General features: G+C 46.7%; 1 protein-coding gene across 2 annotated transcripts in view; it reads right to left on the reverse strand.

Annotated features, from left to right (window-relative positions):
• wwp1 (WW domain containing E3 ubiquitin protein ligase 1) overlaps positions 1–21,373 on the reverse strand; it is a 39,256-nt gene that overhangs the window by 4,536 nt on the left and 13,347 nt on the right. The window contains exons 6-22 of one of the 2 annotated variants that reach the window (XM_030348497.1): positions 20,842–21,000; positions 20,239–20,311; positions 10,319–10,533; positions 8,889–9,339; positions 7,132–7,227; positions 6,539–6,713; positions 5,875–5,929; positions 4,704–4,791; positions 4,435–4,563; positions 4,074–4,146; positions 3,866–3,937; positions 3,372–3,460; positions 2,948–3,107; positions 1,592–1,725; positions 1,111–1,251; positions 466–586; positions 219–323 (exon numbers count right to left, since the gene is read on the reverse strand). In XM_030348497.1, the coding sequence (XP_030204357.1) occupies positions 219–323; positions 466–586; positions 1,111–1,251; positions 1,592–1,725; positions 2,948–3,107; positions 3,372–3,460; positions 3,866–3,937; positions 4,074–4,146; positions 4,435–4,563; positions 4,704–4,791; positions 5,875–5,929; positions 6,539–6,713; positions 7,132–7,227; positions 8,889–9,339; positions 10,319–10,533; positions 20,239–20,311; positions 20,842–21,000 (2,336 nt within the window). The remainder of the gene's footprint in view (positions 1–218; positions 324–465; positions 587–1,110; positions 1,252–1,591; positions 1,726–2,947; positions 3,108–3,371; positions 3,461–3,865; positions 3,938–4,073; positions 4,147–4,434; positions 4,564–4,703; positions 4,792–5,874; positions 5,930–6,538; positions 6,714–7,131; positions 7,228–8,888; positions 9,340–10,318; positions 10,534–20,238; positions 20,312–20,841; positions 21,001–21,373) is intronic. The other variant, XM_030348498.1, reaches the window with a different exon arrangement.

Consider the following 21,373-nt stretch of genomic DNA (forward strand, 5'->3'; position numbering starts at 1 on the left):
ATTAGGTTTGTTTAATGCGAAATGATACATTGTCAATATTTATGCCCTATTAAAATAAATGTAAGTCTATATCATTAGTAAACATGCCCTCATCCTTGTAATAAAACCATAAATGGGAATCAGATACCCCCGGCTGAAGATACACAAAGTACTATTTAAGAATAACTTTCCCGCTCTTCCTCAAGGTCCAACCAAAGGAAAGACCTCGTCTACATTACCTGCCAGAACCAAATGATCTGTTTGCTGTTTCTAGTGTAGTGGCGATACACAGTGTTCCTCTGCCAGTCCTGCAGATCCACCTCCTGCATGCCACACAGCATCACCTGCATCGACACACACACACACACACACACACACACACACGTGTGAGTGTTTGGCCCATTTTTCATACATCGGTACTGGCCATAATACCAACCATAGTAATGTGCCGAACATGTGCGTGTGTGGAGGAGCACAGCCACTCACCTCTAACTCCTTCTCGTCAAAGTACTGGAGCCACTGAAGCGGAACCACCTCATTGAACCCGTCCAGGAAGGCCTTGGTCTGGCCCTCCACCCCCCGGGAGAACCGCCACTCTGCCATCAAGCTACACACACACACACACACACACACACACACACACACACACACACACACACACATTAGCACTAGTATATATGGATGCCAATGGGTAAGCCTGGACAATAATCAATACAACCTTTTATCGGTATGAAATGAAGAGATCGACTCAACGCGATGCCCCGTTTTATATTCAAAAGAAGTTGCGATAAGAAGACCCTTATAATGATCAAACATGAGATTTAAAACTTTAGTCGGATAACACATTACATCTCCATATGCTTCAATGTAATAACCCTCAGTTTGACTGTTTAGGAAAGTGTTTAGAATACAGGAGTATATTGTGGTATATACAGCCGTACAATGCCCAATAATTATCCATTTCATCATAACACCCCACGAATGCATGCGTGTGTGGTGTTTCCAATCATTATGAGGAATTACAATCACCATGACAAAACCTCCTCCTCAATCTGATTAGCGTGTCCTAAAGGCCCAGAGGTGGCCCTCAGGAAGGCCTGTCCCGGCGGGACCACCCAGAGGGCACCCTACCTGATGTACTCCTCCTTGTTCTCCTCGGTGACCTGCACGTTGGTGCCGTCGGCCTTCAGGTCGTGGGAGGTGATCTTGCCCAGGATCTCCATGTCCACCGAGAAGAACATCTCCAGGCCGCACTCCTCTATGTTGTTGTCCCTGCGGAGGGGGAGGAGGAGGAGGGGAACCGATGATGGAGGAGAGGAAAGATTAATGGTTTCGCCCTGACTAGCATGAAAAATTCTTTCCCCAGTGCAAGCGGGTGATGTGAAACATGTCCTGGATTCGCACACTAGGGCTGGCCCGAAAACCAATTTTCAAGCATTGTATATCTTAAAAAAAAAAATATCTCCGTTACAAAGTGTTCTTTTGGAGAGATTTTCAAACTCGAAAATAATTGTTTGAATAATCCTGATTCAAAAATTGACCAAAATAACCGTGATTATGATTCTTTCCATAATGGTGCAGCCCCAGCAGAAGGCGGGTAGGGTGGCGTTACCGGATCCAGATGAGGGAGTTGTAGAACTCTGGGTCGATGGACTCCAGGTCCTTCAGGAGCAGCTTCTTGTTGAGCATGCGCTTGTAGAAGGGCAGCGAGAAGCCCGTGTCGATGAACTTGCCGTGGAACAGCGCCTGTCGACCGCACAGACAAAAGAGCCAAAGAGGCCGATGTCAACACGGTGACAGAGAGCGAGAGATGGAAACAAAGCCCCTCAGTCTGTGGATAAATAAAAACCCTTTCAAACAAAGCAATGGGGACAAGGGGACACTTGGTGATTGGATACCCAAATAATTGTACTGACATTGTGAAGCGCGATTTGTAATGAAATATTGTCATGCAAAAAACAAGAGTAAACAAACGATGGAGATTATGGCGATTCAGTGTGCTGCCCTCGTTGTGCTTATACTGATTGGTTTTATGCAGCTACAAACATTTGCAGTACTTTTTTTCTTTTGGAGCATCAGAGGCGTTTGGCACAACGTCGATTTTATGATGTTATGCCATACGCGGACGCTCGAACGCCTTCTCACCCATCCTTGTACTGAATGTATTAAATGCATCGGAATTTTTATAAGTGTTCTCCAAAATATTTTATATTTTGGCGTCTGCCCAAATATCCAAAAGACATTTCGTCTCCTCTTCGCTCCATGTTGAGCCACGACTCATTTTTAACGGGTCTGATAATGTGATGCCGGTCTGATAACGTGACGTTGATCTTTGAATTAACTGCGCTAATCAAACAATATAAATGAATACACAAGCAGCAATGGGAGTCTGTTGCGTCCAATAAGGCATTTTATTTTCATAACTGGGTCGGACCGAGCGTGGTCGCATTCACATCCAAAGGGAACCGCACCAGGGTGCGTTTGGAAGCGACCCGAGACCACCTCTCCGGCTGGGTCTCGGACCGGCTGTTTGGTCCGCAACCGAGTTCGATGGTTTGTATTCACACCAGCCCATCAGTGGCACCCATCTTGGTTGTTTCCTGTTCCTCCTCTCAAAGTCATTGTATTAAACCCGCCCCATATAAAATTGGACCAACTCGGGACCGGTCTGCTGGAAAACCTTCTGACCCGGAGGGGGGCCAGACGCCGATGACAGAGCAGCTAAAACAGCTACCAGATTTGTCTGGTTCCCACGCTCGGCCGAAACACTTTGCGTCGACAACTTTACAAGGAAGCATAATGCGCTGACACCTGATTCGACTTGGTACGGTCACCTGGAGTGCTGAATCGCCACTACAGCTCGAATCCACACAGATTTAGGACTCTCTTAAACTTTGCAGGTGTGGGCAAGAAGAAGGTGACGGGTGAGCATGAAGGGTGCGGTGCGTGAGTGTGCGTTCGGACTTACCATGGCGATAAAGCGCCCTATGAAGCAGAAGTAGGAGAGGTGGTCAGGGTTGATGGTGGAGGCGGGGTTGATCTGCAGACAGTAGTTGCTCTTGCCGGCGTACTCAAACAGACAGTACATGGGGTTGAGCACCTCGTGGGACAGCAGGAAGAACCACTCCCTGAGGGGGGTTGGGGGAGAGAGAGAGAGATGGAGAGAGAAAAAAAAAAGGACGTGTGATGTGAACGAGAGAGGGCACCAAAACAAAATCAGACTACATAATTAGTTTAGCCATCTACTACTTTTTTACATTTGGGGCTAAATACAGAAAGTGAGAGAATTTGAACCCTGAGTTCTCTCACTGATGCAACACGGACATGGGTTACGGTTCATCAGACTGCTGCATTTCGAAGCACCAACAGTTTGCATTCATTGCCATTCTTACCGAGCCAGGCCACCATAGTCCAGTCCCTCCTCTCCTCTGAAGATGACGTAGAGCCTCCTTCTCAGGTCGTAGGGTTTAAGGGCCATAATCTAAAAGCACGCGTCAAAAAAAATGATTTTATTATAAAATATATCCTTACTTTCGGTGTGTCACCTTTGCTGCCGTAGCGCATCTACAAAAAAAAGCAACCAAATAAAAGTACCCAAATATATGAATAATCTAATTAGCTACCCATTAGTTTTGTATTTTTATCATACATTACTCGAAACCTTTTGGTTATTGTTCTTATCGGTTAATGACTGGTTGACAAGCGTAGGTAATCGGTCAGCAAATAAATAATAAGCAAAAAGAAGAAAGGGTAATAATAGAGAATGTTCAATGCAGTTGCTAGTTTAATGCATATGGGGATAGTAGGTTTTGTATCCACGATGCACAGAAGAGCGTCAGATCAGTGACTTCTGCCTCAGGGTCGCAGGCTCTGACAACTCACTCACTTGCTGGAAAGAGTCTTCGAACAGGGTCTGTCTCGACACAGTGATCTTCACATGGCTGGGAAGTGCATTGGACTGAGGTAACAGCGAGAGAGAGAGAGACAGAGACACACGAGTACGTCTGTGAAAACACTGCATTTTCAACATATCTTCTCCATCCACGACACTGGGAAGTGATTACCTAAAGTAATAAGTAATGGGAAGTAATTACCTGGCACAGGTAGCGAAAGTGGGCGAGCTTCCACCTGAAGCTGCGCTCGTAGGCAATTTGAGGCCCCTTGGTGCTAGGGAGAGAGCGCGAGAGAGAGAGGGAGCGAGAGAGAGTGCAAGAGGAGTAATTTACTATGTCAACAAGGAGAGGGCATCTCAGGTCATATTCAAAGCGCCTAGGTCCAATAAACAACATGTCAGGTCCGTGAATCACCACTTTAGGGGTCATTGTTATGGCAAGGCCAATTCATCAAGCCTGGGACACTTGAATGGATGACGAGGGGCCCCGAAGAAAGCACGAAACTGCCCCGGCGGAGGCAGGGGTCTGAATGGGACTACTGAGTGCATTAGTGTGCCCCTACACAGAGGATTTTCCGGTGCGTGGGTCATTGAAGGTGGTGGTCCGGGTGTTATGGTCCACAAAGTAGCGCACCCCTTCTCTGGTGTAGCGGATCTCCCAGCCCTCTGGGAGCGGCTCCTCGTTCTGGAGCCTGAAAGCCAGGAAACCCACAACGCCCACTCAGAGAAGCACACACACAACAACATAGACCACGGTGACACTTAGGACGCTCGCCGTACACAGAGCGTTGACATGCCATTGCATTGAACCGGGCAAAAACCCGCTACTCACCCCTGTGTCCGGGGGTCCTCCCACTGCGTGGTCTTAGTGCTGTGGTTGACGAAGTACACACGGTCGTTGGAGTCCACACGCCTCTCTGCTTGGGGTGGAGGACAGGCAGGCAATCAGCGCCGGGGTACATAACGAGCCAGGCGCGTACTGTGACCACTGTGGACCACCCTAGTGTTTGTGAACGAGTCTGGGTCACATCTGGATCCGTCACTCTTCTCTTTCACAGGATGGTACCATGCAGTGCGTCAAACGCAAAGCATCTTGTGTGTGTGATTCTTTAAATCTCACCTCAGAATCCAGGAGATGCAGATTCTTTCCTCGGATGCCACCCACACAAAATGCCCACGTGAGTAAGATACAGATACGGATCACTAAATGCCTCCCATGTGATTGGTCGACCACAACGCATCAACCAATAACGTGAGCTTTTCCAGTTTCCCAGAGTCTGGGGAGACGAGTGCATACAGACACCCTTATTTGGTCATGCAAATTACATCAGACTCGGATGGTACATGGAACATACGGCTGTTGTATGACCTCCCGAGAAGAACAGCTAAGAAGCGCACTGGTGACTAGGCAGTATACGAATGATTAAAGAGCTTCCCACAAAGAACAATCTAACATGTACCCATCCAAATCAGTGTACGCTCTGAGCTCCATTGTACATCAACGTTACCTACTCAAATCCCAAGATAATAGTGTCTATCAGGCAGATAATACCAGAGCCACCAACGTTTATACAGAGTGTACCCATGAAAGTTATTTAAAATAAAGCAGGCGGAAAAAATGCTTAAACTTGACATGGGCAAGATTGATACATTTAAAAAGGTATACCCTTGCTATTCACTACTATGCTACCACAGTGCAGCACGGAAAGTAACTAGAAAGTTAAACTCTGCCCCCAGCAGTGTTACAATTAAAATATATCGCTTTCCAAATTACCGGTGAGAGAATAGGGATGAAAATGGCACCAGGGCCGAGGTTGCATCAAACATGGGACCAGAATGTTGTTGTACTTTCACGAGCGTTTTGCTGCTTGTGTATGCTTTGTGTCCATGCACGCTGAGGTGAGGTCGATAGCGTACATGGACTACAGTAGGCTCATGCTGCAGCCATAAGTCCTGGTGAATGGTGGCCCTGTGTGAACCTCAGGTAGAGGAGCAGAACTCACCCCAGCCAGGCGGAAGCGGGCCTAGGGGGTCGTTCTCCGCCGACATCATGGAAGCCTGGTGATCGGGGGGGGGGGGGTAAAAACAAGATAAAAACAAAAAAATAAGCGAAAGCAAGATTCAAATCAAAGCTGTTTTTCTATCGAGCCTGACAGGGCGAGCAGCAGACTGCCTCTGTAGCCTTGCAACGCTGGTTTCGCTCTTTCGACTGGGTCGTTAATCATGATGGCATCGGGCTCAAATCAAAGACTCAGAGAGAGGCCTTCCCGAAGAACACCTGGAATAATGGGCAGATGGAGGAAGGGAAGGGGGACAGGACCCCCCACCACCACCACCACCATCCCCCCCCCCGCCCATGGATCACCGTGGAGCAGCCTCCCCAGACACACTGCTGAACTGCCGCTTAATCAAAGTTTCATAGCACCTGAGGGAAATAAAAGAGCTGGTTTATCGGTTTTGCATCCCGCGGGACTTGTAAATATGAGAACAATTCTGTCAAAAACTCAAGAGCGGTCGTAAAATAGAAATAAAATTTTATTTTTATTTTCTTTGACCCAAAAGCCCTCAAGGGTGACACAATTACGTCATCAGGCTTTAAAGACCCTCAGCTCATCCGGAACGCCCTTCGGAGGGCCTGTGAAGTGGTGAGAAACGGCGTCCCCTTACGGAATAGAGGTATCTCTGGTTGAACTGGTGCATGGCTCCCTGAAGCTGGCTCCTCTGGCTCTGCCACTGCTCAAAGTTGCGGACCGACTCCATGGTGGGCCGCTGCCACGTGGTGGTGCGGGTGTTGTGGTCCACGTAGTAGATACGGCCCCGGTCGTCCACCCTTCTCTCCCAGCTAGAGAGAGAGAGGCGCAGAAAGAGAGTGAGTGAGAGAGTGAGAGAGAGAGACAGAGATACAGAGACAGAGAGAGAGAGAGACAGAGACAGAGAGAGACAGAGACAGACAGAGACGGACAGAGACGGACAGAGGCAGACAGAGGCAGACAGAGACAGACAGAGACAGACAGAGACAGACAGAGACAGACAGAGACAGACAGAGACAGACAGAGACAGAGTTAGGGACGTTGATCAAAAACATGAAGCCAAGCAAACAAGGCAGAGAGAGCTTTGTGAAAGGTTAGGGTCATGGAAGCGGAAGGCAATAGTTCACAAACAGTGACATTTGTTCCACACACTGATAAATATACTAATTTCCTCCCCTGTCACTAAGATCTAGAGGATATACGTTGAGGGATGGGGTGAGTGAGACTGACCCTGGGGGTAGAGGCTGCGGCCTCTCCCAGGTGGTGGTCCTGGTGTTGTGGTCTACGTAGTACGTCCGGCCATGTGGGTCTTTCCTCTGCTCCCACCTGGTAGTCCCAAGGAACAGTAAAATGATTTACACAAAACACAGGGCTGTTGTTCCGGCCCTTTGAACAGTGAGCCTGGCTTGCCGCTTGAGCCATCGTTTAGCAGTTCAAACGCAGACACGACACAGATGGGAACCTGATGACAAGACACTTGATCGGAGGCACATCTAGAGCGGCATTGTTGCCTCCATGGCCCTGAGCATTTCCAGATTCAACAGGATTTTAGGTATTGGATGTTAGATAATGGATGGATTGACCGTTAAGTACAGAGGATGTAATGACATGACCCTAATCCACAAACAGTATCTCATGTGGCTTCAAAGCCTATGCAATGTCGCAATAGAGATCAATGCTGTTATTTCGTACCCTTCAGACCGTCCGGATCACCTGACCACACATTATGTTTTGCTTCACGAATCGGCCCGTCTACATCATCAACTACCACACAGTCCCTGATTGGCCCGTCTACATCATCAACTACCACACAGTAGGGCTGTCAACGAATATTCAAAGTTCGAATATTCGTTCGAAATGCATCCAAAAACGCGAATTCGAACGTGAAAATTAATATTCGAATGTGAAAAAACACTCCCGCAGTACAAGCGCCTCTATCTGCTTTGTGTGTGTGTGTGTGTGTACAGACCGGGTACACACACACACACTGTCTGTTCGCGATGTCCCTCATAATATTCGAATGTGAAAAAACACTCCCGCGGTACAAGTGTAACAGACTAGTATTGTGAAGAGCGAATGTATTTTATCCCCTCGGGGTTTCCGTACTTGGATATAGGTATTCCAGCTCGGCTATGCCATTCAATAAGCATCCGAAGTAGAGCCCAGGGAGCTAGTAGTCTGGCTGGTGAAAGCTGCTATAACGCAATGTTCCCGGCAAAGTCCGAGACAGCTTTTTTTTCATGAATCCGAACGGTGCGTAGTGCTGGCCCTTTCGCTGGCATGGTGGAAGACGTAGGCGACATGCATTTTTTTCTTTATCGATTTTAATAGGCCTTCTCGATAAATGGTAAGCAAAGCAAGGAACGTTACCACTAGCATACTTTGTAACATTTAGAAGCGGGCGTCTTCTTCAGATTACTATAGTTTGCGCGCTTGCAGGTGTGGTGGTGAAATGCAAGCGATACAAAGTTGTGGCTTTTCATGATTAGGCCTCCACGTTACTGGGCTGTTTATATAGGATATATATATATCCCACTAATTTGAACCATGGTTTTGTCGCATTATTGACATATTGACGGCAACTGCGTAAAATAGGCAACCAGATATTCGAATAGTTCGATTTCGTGATTTTTTTCCAAACGAACATTCAAATGTCATTTTTGAGCAATTTTGACAGCCCTACCACACAGTCCCTGATTGGCCCGTCTACATCATCAACTACCACACAGTCCCTGATTGGACCGTTTACATCATCAACTACCACACAGTCCCTGATTGGCCCGTCTACATCATCAACTACCACACAGTCCCTGATTGGCCCGTCTACATCATCAACTAACACACAGTCCCTGATTGGCCCGGCTACGTAGTAATGTCAGGATTTGATGTGTGCGGCTAGAGGTCCAGACTGATGCATGTCATGTGATCAGGATAGACTCCAGGCTAATCCCAACGGCCCCCCCCCCCAACAAGGCCGGCTGGTTTACCCCGGCGGCAGGGCGTCGGAGGCGGCAGCCGTGCTGCTGGGGGTCGTCTGCTGTCTGGGCTTGGCCCCGTCCGCCGGTGGGTCCTCAGTGCCTCCGGCGACAGCCCCGCCCTCCCCCCCGGGGGGGGGTGCCGGTTCCCCCGGAGCAGGGCAGGGCGACGTCCCGGCCGCGGGGTCCGGGGCGGGAGCAGCTGACGCACGGGTCGGGGTGCTGGAGTCGGAGGGAGCAGCAGGCGCTGCAGTAACGGAGGATGAGGAGGTGGTGGTGGTGGTGGTGGAGGTGATGGTGGTGGCGGCGGCGGCGGGGCCTGGGGTTGTGCTGCCGGCGGCCGGGTCTGGGTCTGGCGGGACGGGGTTCTGGCTAGGGTCTTCATGGCTCTGGGAGGAGGGCGGTGCGTCCTCTGTTGCTGCGGTAGAAGTGGGGTGGGCTGCGTCCACGCCGTCTCCGTTCACTGTAGTGTTCAGAGAGAGGGGCAGGGGCGAGCGTGACCGAGTATAAGAAATAACATCATGAATCAACATTTCCTTTGACATATACTGCACCCCTTCTATAGAATATTTCCCCATTGGAGTTCAGTAATTCTCTCATACACACACACACACACACACACACACACATACACGGAGAAAGAGACAGAGAGACAGAGAGAGAGATTAGGGACGACTGCATGATTCATGCGTGCGAAGCAACTAAGGGGATTTAGGTCTGCAGATGGCATGGATCTACAGGCCTACATGCTCTAAAGTATTGTGAAGCAGGTGAAGGTTTGAGGTTTTTTTAAGCGAGGAGGCACCGAGGTAGCCTGGCTCCGCCCGCCTAAGTACTTCCGCTCAATTTGAATTTCCCTTCAGTACTAGGTCTGGACCTGCTGTATGTAATTTGGTTTTCTGGCGCCGCCACAGCGGCGCCCAATCAGCGTCATTGTCTGAGAACAATGACGATAAAGTCGTGCGCCAGTTTGAGTTGTTGTTGTAGTTCGGTAGTTGATTTACAATGTGCAATATTTCCCTGATAAATTCAATTCGACGAACAAAACCTGCAGCTGTCGTTGACGGACATTTTCGTGCAGACGCGCAAGGTGTTTGGTTTGTGTACAACCTGCGCGTGATTCCCGGCGCATGACATACGTCACAACCAAACGTTAGCGATTGGTTATGGCAGATCCAGAGTGGCACTGGGCAGATCCAATCATTTTAAACTTCAACAGACACCCGCCTTCAAGTGAGTTAATGTTTGTCAATTGATTAGGTCCAGACTCTCTGTACAAATGAAATGAAATGAAGTGAAGTACGAGAGTCTGGTAGAACCAGGCTAGCACCGAGGTGCGAGTGAAGGGGAAATAGCATCCCGTCGTCAGCAGGCAATCACAATTATTCGGTGACAGGGGTCTAGAGCCTGTGCCTGGGCTACACCTGCCAGAGTTTCCTCACCAGTGCCGTTGGTGGTGGTGGTGGTGCTTGCGTCACTGTCTAGGGGTTTGCAGGCAGCGGTGAGGTTGGATGTGGTGGCGTTTCCGTTGACGACAGGGCAAGGGTCGTGAAGGGAGGAAGGGTCGTGCACCGAATCGGTGTCTTCGCCATTGGGGGCTGAACAGGAGCCTGGGCTGGAGCCATTGGCTGGTCCCGCTTCCGTACCATTCGATGTGCTTTAGGAGAACAAAAGCACAACTCCAGAAAATGAGTAGTTATATATAAATGAGGGCTGCTCGATTATGGGAAAAATCATAATCACGATTATTTTGGTCAATATTGAAATCGTTTGAGTCAATATTCAAACGATTATTTTTGAGACATGTATTCATTTCAGCATGTTTCTCCGAATTTTTTAGTTGTAACCGAAAACTTTGAAATTATGCCATAAAAATATACACAAAATGGTCAAAAAGAAAATGTTCCAATCTAAAATGATATACAGATATGTATCCAGCTGTTCTGCCCTTTCTATAAAACATACAAATAAAATAAAATAAAGATTGTCAATTTTATGATCGTTTGAGGCTAAAATCAAAATCGCGATCAAAATACGATTAATCGCCCATCCTTAATATAAGTAGTGATAAATGGCAATGAAAGGAGCAGAGCACTATTCAGAGATAGAAATACAGAGAGAGACAGAGAGACAGAGAGACAGAGAGAGACAGAGAGACAGATGCTGCTTTCACACCAAAAAGAACCAAGAGCCAGTTCTGGGCTGGTGCTAGGGCCAGTTCCAAACAGGTTCCAGCCTTATCCCAGTTAAGAACCAGTTGGTTTCACACCGGCCAGAGCCAGCCATGGAGCCGGCGTGAGCAACGTCATGACGTCACTGCAAACGTCTCCGCTTTCCCCAATAGTATCTGTCTGCGTCCTGCAAGACGGAGGCGTAACTTGTAGTAGGAGGCTTAACTTGTTCTTTTCTAAATCGCGGTCCACTCGAGATCTTTCTCTTTTCGCGGTAAACAAAAAGCGTTGTAAATCACGGTTCACACGAGATCTTCATTGAAGTCGGGTCTTCCGATAATCATGACGGTGAGTACATTTAAGACCTAATATTTGTGGTCCGAGTTGCGGTCATTTATGTACCCGCGCGCGGTGCACCACTGCTACATACAGATCACTTCCACGATTTAGAAAAGTACTAGACACGCCTCCGACTACAAGTTACGCCTCCGACTACATGTTACGCCTCCGACTACATGTTACGCCTCCTCCTACTACAAGTTACGCCTCCGTCTTGCAGGACGCAGACAGACCCAACTCGTCACTGGCAGAGTAGTGAGCTTGGACAGAAGCATACTGCCGACATCTTTATTTATTCTGGGTGGAAATAGTAACATAGTTACGCCATTAAATGCGTTTATGGAAACATTTTTAGCGAGAAATTTGCATTTTACTTTCATAATGTTCGCTCGGTGAATGTGAAGGATGTTTGGTTTGATAGTTATGACGAAGAGGGAACGGTCCGTTCACTTGCATGGACATGGACTCATCTAGCTGCGTTGGCGCGTTGACGCGTTGAACCACCACACAATTATGGCAAGCCATCCCCGCCAGAAAACGGCATCATTTAGACACGTATCACCTTCATTACGCCGTAAAAAACGCCGTAAAATGTAGAAAAACGCTGTATTTTAGGCCTTCATGCGCAAAAAAGCGCTGCTTTTTACGCCGCAATTAAGCCTTTCAAGAGCGCGCGTAAAAAGCGCAGTTTTGAACATCAAACCGCGCGTAAAATACGGCGCTTTTGTGCACATCACAACGCCGTAAAATACGGCGTCTCTCTAGTATGCTAATAATCTCTGCCCTTCTTTTCTCTCAGCCAATGCATTTGAAGTGTTTGCGCCCAATCGCTGAACAAGACAAGCAGACCAAATCAGTTTAGCACAGATCTGCTTTGAGGAGTTCTCCTCTCATTTGTTGTTAGTTGTAGCGTCATATCCAGGGCCGACGGACTGCGGGGGAAAGTGAGGCATTCGTTGGGGGGCCCAAGGCAGAGGGGGGGCCCATGGCAAACAAAAAAAAAAAAAATAATAATAATAATTCAAATTATCCACCAGCCCATAGTGTTAGGAGTCGCACATAGTTCACGAATAAAATCACCATAAGGTTCAAGTGCGGCCATAACCAAGGCTAAATATAATTAGACATCGTCTATTGCTGGTTTAGGTGGTCGGCTCTTTTTTCTTCGCTGCGTTCTGCCTTCTGGTGTAGCCTATAACTATAAATGTATCTATTTTTGTAGGCCCTATTTGTTTTTCCTGTTTCGGGTTTTAAAAACCAACACACAAACACAAAATCAAATGCCGTTTATTTGTTTATTCCTTTTGCCCTTTTTCAGTTTCAAAACCAAATCAGAAAAACCAAAAAACAATCCTGTTAATTTTTTTTTCTGATTTTGTTATAAATCGGAATATTCAAAGAACGAACCATACACAGATTCTCCTACCTCATCACTTTACTGACACACACAATGTGTGGCAGTTAAGTGACAGGATCATTCATAGACAAAAATCTTTCCATCTAACTAATTTAATTTAGGAGGATAGTCATTGCACAGATGTAAGTTAAGCAAGTATTCTCATTATAGCCTAGTTATTTCGTAGTTTTGCATATTTATACATTGCATCCTATTTTCATATTTCATGTGGCATCTGTATTTGTATGTAGGCTACAGCATCTGTATTTTAAAAGTAGCTTATATCTTCTTTTTACATTTTACCTTTTGCTGAGGTGGGCGCTGTATTAGCCTACTGTATAGGCTGTCTGTATTTGTGTAAGAGTTATTTGTATTGTGTAACCTGCTGGATTATGAAAGTTAGTTTGGGGTAAATAAAGTGTCTGTCTGTCTGTCTGGGGGAAAATGCCGTGAAAAATGTACGCACGGTGCGTTCAGGATTAGGACTGATATTATGTCGGCATAGGCCTAATCAATCGGGTTTTAATATTTGAAGCATTCATATCAGTCTATTCTTTTCGTAGGCTACTCTGCTGTTGGCCTTGATGGGGAGATATTTTTTTGCTTCCATGCACAAATAGTTGAATCCAACAACATTCCTGCGTCTCCAGAGCCCATTTAAGCACCGTGTCAGACTCAGTAGACTGTTACAAGCCAGGCCTCTGGACGTTGTTAGAGCATGGCTCCCCAGTTCATCAGTGTCTCTCTCTATGGCTCCCTCTCACTCCTTTCCACTGTGTATTTATATCGATTGAACAAGAGAGGACGTTACGATAACTCCGCGAAAATAAAGGCTCCATGGCTGTAATAATTTAAATATAATTAACTTATAAAGCGTGTAACAAGTGACCTAGATGATCTGGCTGGCTGACTAAAAAGGCACTGAATTTGGATCTTATAACACAGGAGGTCTGGCTTGCGGACTAAAAAGCATTGTGATCATAAAAGCGTGACCATCTGACAAAAGCACAAATCTGACAATAAAGGCAAGCGTCACTATCGATTGGACCACGGTTATCACAACGTTGAAACTGCATTTACTAATCTATATATCTATATGAATATGACGCTACAACTAACGCCAAATGAGAGGAGATCTGTGTTGAACTGATTTGGTCTGCTTGTCTTGTTCAGCGATTGGGCACAAACACTTCAAATGCATTGGCTGAGAGAAAAGAAGGGTGGAGATTATTAGCATACTAGAGAAACGCCGTATTTTACGGCGTTGTGATGTGCACAAAAGCGCCGTATTTTACGCGCGGTTTGATGTTCAAAACTGCGCTTTTTACGCGCACTCTTGAAAGGCTCAATTGCGGCGTAAAAAGCGGCGCTTTTTTGCGCATGACGGCGTATTTTACGGCGTTTTTCTACATTTTACGGCATTTTACGGCGTAATGAAGGTGATGCGCGTCTAAATTATGCCGTTTTCCGGCGGGGATGGCTTGCAATACACAATGATCAAGCGTCAGGTTAGGCGCGTTACTCGCGTTATCCAACGCGAGTAACGCGTTTGGTGTGGCCGTACCATTAGAAGAAGAACCCTCGCGCCAGTTTCAAACACAACAACAACAACAACAATTTCGTCTTCGATTCAATCCGTGTATGGTTCGTTCTTTGAATATTCCGATTTAAAACAAAATCAGAAAAAACAAAAAATTACTGTTTTAAATCAGAATATTCAAAGAACACGGATACACGGATTCACGTCCATTGTTTACTTTGGTGTTTTAAAAAATGCCGGTCTTCGTTGGTCTTCCTGTTTATGAAGGTACGGATAACTCCGCCCCCTGCCCCCGGCGTAAAAGCGGTTCTAGTTCCAAAAGTGGGGCTGGAGTTGAACCGGTTTTTAGGGGCCGGAGCCGGTTCTTTGGCGGTGTGAAACCAAAACACTGGCCCTAGCCCCGAACTGGCCCTGAACTGGCTTCTATTTTCCGGCGGTGTGAAAGGGGCAAGAGAGAGAGAGTGAGACAGAGAGACAGAGAACGTGAGAACAGAGGGGCATAGGCACAGTTGGAGACGGCCCGTAATGGCTCTAACCCAGGACACATATGGCATGATCTTCACTCCATCACACACTACAAAGAGAGAATTACATGAATGGGATTCCCCCGCCATGTGTCTCATTCCCTGACAGCAGGGAACCGGACTGCAGCCCGACCCCCGCCCCAAAGATGTGGGCGCGTTTTGGACGCAGCTCCGCTGTGCCCTCCATACAGGGAGCAGTATTAAATCCGACACCGAGACCCCCCAGTCTGACCGAGAACTTTAATGAGAGGCGACGAACGGGACTGCAGGAAATACAAACCAAAGACAGACGTTTGACAGATAAGGGTTGCACTGTTAAAGGAACCACAGTTCCCACCGAGAGGCCGGGGAGTCTTGCCAAGGTCGTGGACGGTTCAACATTAGCTGAACTCAAAATGTACTGGTAAATTAATCTACAAAAGATGTATCACCAGAGCCACGGTTTAACAATCTGTTCAATGAAATCTGAGTTTTCGATGAGCACATTTTATGCTGCCAGGTACAGTCTATTCTTCCAGCCAGGAGTCCTACTATGTCCAGGTACAGTCTATTCTTCCAGCCAGGAGTCCTACTATGTCCAGGTACAGTCTATTCTTCCAGCCAGGAGTCCTACTATGTCCAGGTACAGTCTATTCTTCCAGCCAGGAGTCCTACTATGTCCAGGTACAGTCTATTCTTCCAGCCAGGAGTCCAACTATGTTCAGCGTTTCCCTGATAATGTACTCCGAGGTTCCCCTCCAGGCCAAGAGTCTACAAGCAATGGTTGTACTTTTTTGGAGGTAAATACTGTAGCGAATGGCTGTTCGTGTATGAAGAGGATTGTGATGGGTGGGTGTGTTTTGGAGCGTTTCCCTGTTCAATAACTAAAATAGGCCATCAATCTTCTCAAAGAAAGTTGGTATCACTACGAGAGATAGTGATAACATTTCCCATTTACAAAAAGTAGAAAGGTCGTTAGGCAGCCTTGAAAATGGTATCAATAAAAATGAACGATCCCCAGCCCTAATCCACAGCGAGGAGAAACACGCACGTGTCTTTTAAGACCTCTATTTAATTGACATGACCTGGCCTGGCATGTATAAAACCTGCACTTAGCGAATAACATGTGTTTATCCCGTATACTGGCCATTTAAGTGCGGCAATATTCATTAATAAATGCCCCGTGTGCTGCTTTAAAATGTACTACCAGTACCTACTGCTACTTTTAACTACTTCCTGCTTGCCTGCCTGCCATAAGGAAAGCGGCGGAGTTTCTTTTTCTGTGGAATGCACCTGGTGTACCTGCTAACAGTATGTGATTTCAGAACTCGTTGGTTAAAGGATGCTGATTTCAGCCAATAAGGAACAAGACGCGCATGTGTTTGTGTCTCCGGAACTGTCGAGTCTGGTGTGGTGACATAAAGGCCCCCTTCAAAACCAGCTCACGCACTCACTTCTATAGATTAAAGCTCAAGCTTAAAGAGCCCATGCCATTAAAATCACATTTTTCCTATTGTTTGTTAAATAACATAGGTCTGAATAAGTTTGTGAGCTGTGGTAAGTTTGAAATCTATGCAGTTTGTCGGCTGAATGCAATAGGCAATGAAAGGAAAAAGGCAGAAGAAATGAGCCGATCTGGATAAGGTGACACTGTGACGTAGCGTTGTCAAATTATTATTCATGGCCCTGCCCACTTGGTTGGTTCGTAACCACCCACAAGAATTCTGAAGGAGTCGTGATTGAGCTAGTGCTAAATGCTAATACGTGTACGGTAGTTGCTTAGTTCGTAGTAACAGGCTAGTTACAGAATTTTGAATGCAATGGCAGAACGACATCGAACTACATGAACTGCGACATGCTGCCTGCCGCCGGTTGCCGCGAAGCACCACCGCCCGGCAGCGGGCAGCCGGGCGGTGGTGCCTCGCGCCGGCAGCAGGCAGCAGGCAGCGCACGGTTCTGTCTACTACAGATTGATGTGGAAGTGGAAGAACCAGAGACGTCGGAGAACCCGACGAAGTCCTTTGTGATTCATTATATCGTCTGGACGTGCACACAGCTTTTGGCCGTGATAATATGTATTATTTGATATAGATATCTATGTATTATATGATATTATTTAGATATAGAACTCCAGGACTGTAACGCAAGTGTTGTACACTTCCTTGTTATTTGGATAACCGTTGGATAACCTGCTGTTGGTGTGATGGCGCATCACACGTCGGACTCTCGTCTATGGTATTTCTACAACTAGACCCGTAGTGGGGTTATCTCAGCCATGGTTGAGAATGAATTGGGGGAAAGGAACTTTGGCTTAGACTCCCTGAAGTCATGAACCACGACATGGAGGAGAAAGGGATTGTTGACCGCGGTCGTCTCCCGCCGGAGCCTCGCTGCCGATGGACCACCGCCTCGGCATCAGGATGCGGTGATTAGCGCTGACCGCTGCCGAGGCGGTGGGAAGCAGGGCTCAAGCGGGATACATTCGCGGCCAACAATCTCTTTCTCCTCCATGTCGTGGTTCATGTAGCCTACTTCAGGGAGTCAAAGCCAAAGTTCCTTTCCCCCAATTCATTCTCAACCATGGCTGAGATAACCCCCACTATGAGTCTCGTTGTAGAAATACCAGAGACGAGAGTCCGACGTGTTATGCGCCATCACACCAACAGCAGAACGGTTATCCAAATAACAAGGAAGTGTACAACACTTGCGTTACAGTCCTGGAGCTCTGCTCTATATCTAAATAATATCATATAATACATAGATATCTATATCAAATAATACATATTATCACGGCCAAAAGCTGTGTGCGCGTCCAGACGATATAATGAATCACAAAGGACTTCGTCGGGTTCTCCGACGTCTCTGGTTCTACCACTTCCACATCAATCTGAAGTAGACGCGACGTTTGAGATTCATAATAACCTATCGTCTGGAGGCTCACACAGCTTTTGGCCGTGATAATATATATTATATATTATATGATAAAGATATCTATGTATAATATGGGTTTCTAAGAGCCATTGCGATACATCCACCGTAAACAGAGCGCATGGTACCGTGGCTACAAGCTGCTCAGGGCCAGGTGATAATATATATTATATATTATATGATATAGATATCTATGTATAATATGGGTTTCTACGAGCCATTGTGATACATCCACCGTAAACAGAGCGCATGGTACTGTCAGTGGCTACAAGCTGCTCAGGGCCACACCCCCACCCCCCTCCTTGACCTGCCTTGACACGCCCACCGTATACAGAGCGCATGGTAGTGGCTACAAGCTGCTCAGGGCCACACCCCCACCCCCCTCCTTGACCTGCCTTGACACGCCCACCGAAACAGCGCGTTTGGGGGAAGCTCAATGTGCGACTGTTTCGGAGTGACTGTAACTCTGCACCACGGCTGAATTTCGGGGACGTCTTTGAATACTGTGTTTGTGGCCCACTAATACCTATATTAAAGCATCATAAAATAGAATGGCATGGGATCTTTAAGGCTAAGGTCCATTAAAGTGGTGTCAATTAAAGAGAACATGTTCTCTGTCTTGCTTGCCAAATCCATACTGCCGGCAGCGTTTTGAATTATACGCATGGCGGCGTCTTTCAGGGATAACCGACACCTTTCCAGGATAACTTTGGGATACCACTGGACCTTGTTTTCCCATCGTGGGATTAATGTGGACAACATTTATTTTTAATTCGCCTGCATATATCCCATAGACCAAGAATTATAGGAAAATAGGGTCCAGGTTGGAAAAAGTTATAATTAAGAGCGCTGTAAGCAATATTTAATATGGAATAAATATTCAATGGATAAGCAAACTCATAACACGCCCTGACTATTCCAGACAATCCATTGGCATACCTTTTCCATTCATAAAAACAGTATATAACAGACTTGCATGTAAGGGACACAATCAGTGTATGAATGTGAAAAGTCAGATAAAGAAACGGTACATCTGGAGGGAGAGGGGATTCAACTCTGCTGGCTTGCATTGGTCTATGTTTGTGAACGAGTGTGTGTGCATGCGTTGTCTTTCCTATGAAGGCATAGCAGCCAGGAACTGCAATGCAGATGCCCGCCTGGCTGGGGCTGTCCCCCCACCCCCGTCTGCTTGCTGCAGCAGCGTGCAGACGACTCGTTCAGTTGGTTTTCAGCACATACGGGCTGCGTCTAAATTACACTTTGGTGCACAGACAAAATCGGCACTGTGGTTCCGGAGAGACAAACTAAAAGTAGCAAGGACAGCAATAGAAGGAGTGAATTAAAGAGTGACGAGGGAGAGGTGAAAAGAAAGGGGTCAAATGGATTTGATGTAGAAGTATTAAAGGATAACTTCAACCTGGACCACATTCTCCGATCTTTTAGGGTGGCAAATGCAGAAAAAAATTTTTTAACTGATCCATCCAACATTAAATCGAGAGTGCTTCAGACACTGCAGTAGCAAACCAGCAGCAATGGCACCCTAGGGGAATAACGCCGAGTCAATGTACGTCCCTAAAAAGGACTGGATTGTTATTATAAGGGTCTTGACAACATTATGGAAAGGATGGGGTCCCTATTTTGTGCGACCAAGTCTCACTCAAGGAGAAATCTCACCCTGAAATCTTGTTGTTGCAGGACATTTCCTTATTGACACTACAATATCAACCCTCCCTCACCCGAATCGCTCCGATGAAACAAAGCTATGCATTCTGTAGTCCGACAAAACAAACACCTGCAGGGCAGTCCTCTCTCACTTAGGGTTCAGAGGCTTTTCCTTCACTACTACTTCAGCGAGAATTGGTTAGAACACAATAACAAACCGAATCAAGTAAAAGGTCAAGAAAAGGTTGAAAAAGTAAGCCTTTCCATAACATTGTCAGACATATAATAACAATTTGAGCCTGTCAGCGGCAAAAACAAGCACTTTTCGAGGAGGTACATTGACGGGGTGCGGTTGCCCCAGAGGATTACATTGCAGACCGTTTGGTGGATTACGGCTGCAGCATTATCATCCCTTAGACCCATACAGTGTAAACGATGGGAAAACAGGGTCCAGTTTGAAAACGCCCAAAGTTATCCTTTAAGTGTGAGGGATGAGACCCATGCCGTTCCTCCGGCCAGCACTGATAGTTATTACATTCTCAAAATGCCAATTTGAGACGGTGCACTGCACCCTTTGACCCAGGGTACAGTCTCAAACACACTCCTGACACAAACCCTATTTGAAACAGTAACATACTTGGCAACAGTATTAAACTTTCGGCGGAATATTTGAGGGCTAGTTCACCAACCCTGCTTTCCAATTGCAAGGTAGCTATAGTGCTGAATCTGAAGGTCGGCTCGCTCCTTTAAAACGACACTGTTCTGCAACATTGGTATGATCAGCAGCTATCCAGTCATAGCTCTACCCCGCTGGATGTTGTACCTGTTGGCTGCCCTTGAAGAGGAAGACAAATCTTCTCCATTTTCATGAATGGCATCTCCGTTCTGTTGGGTTTCTGTAGAGGGAATGACAGCGATGGTCAATTCTCAAACGCTTATTACTCTGGAACCGCTCAGTTTATTTTGGGATTTCCATGGGGGCGTTATCAACGGTTGCAGATCAAAATGCTTCAGGACAAAATTGGACAGACCTACAGCTAATCAGAGCAACGAAAGGTGTGATACATCATCGGTAGTCTTCCTGGTTTGTTCATGAAAATGCCTCAACAGCGCTCCAATAAGGATCTCCTCTGTACAGTAAACATATCAAACCTGCTCAAAAGAATAGATCAGCGGGGGGCCATACACATAAGGCAGGGCCAATAAAACATGAGCTTGCCGATTCGTCTGCTCTATCGGCTAGATTAAATAAAATACAAAAACTCAATTTCATTTCTACACCTCATGGGAGACCCTTCTGAAAAACCAAAAATAACACAAAAGGAGGGATGCCCACTGACCCCCGCTTCACACACACACACACACACACACACACACACACACACACACACACACACACACACACACACACACACACGGCTCTTACTGGTGGGGTTGGTGGTTGTTGTGTTGCCGTTGGTCAGGGGCTGCACCGCCTCCTGGTCAGCGACCGTCAGCCCGTCCAGATACACCGTCAGCTCCCCCGTGGACACCGCCGCTCCTTTCTGCTCCACGCTCAGCTTCAACACCTCCTTCACATTCTCCACTGACGGGGGGGAGGACGGGGACACGCCAGAACATGAGTCACCACTGTATCGCACGCACACCCATTCATGGATATCATTTATTTTGAGAAGAGATAAAGTATACAAAAAGGTTGTGATGATTGTAGATAGTTTATCAATACAGGTAAGCGTTCAGTAACTTATGCTCATCTGATTTTGATAACATATAATCTAATCCATATTCCGACCCCAATGTTTCAATCTATACGATAATCCAATCTTAAAGGTTGGGTATGGAATTCTCTTTTTTGGCAATTTTTGCAAAATTACTTGAAATCCTTATCATTACCCACTTACAGCCACTGAGTTAGAAGTACTGACATGAAAATTAAACTAGTCAATCATCTGTGGAAC

The sequence above is a fragment of the Gadus morhua genome, chromosome 23 (assembly GCF_902167405.1).
Source record: "Gadus morhua chromosome 23, gadMor3.0, whole genome shotgun sequence".
Taxonomy (NCBI): domain Eukaryota; kingdom Metazoa; phylum Chordata; class Actinopteri; order Gadiformes; family Gadidae; genus Gadus; species Gadus morhua.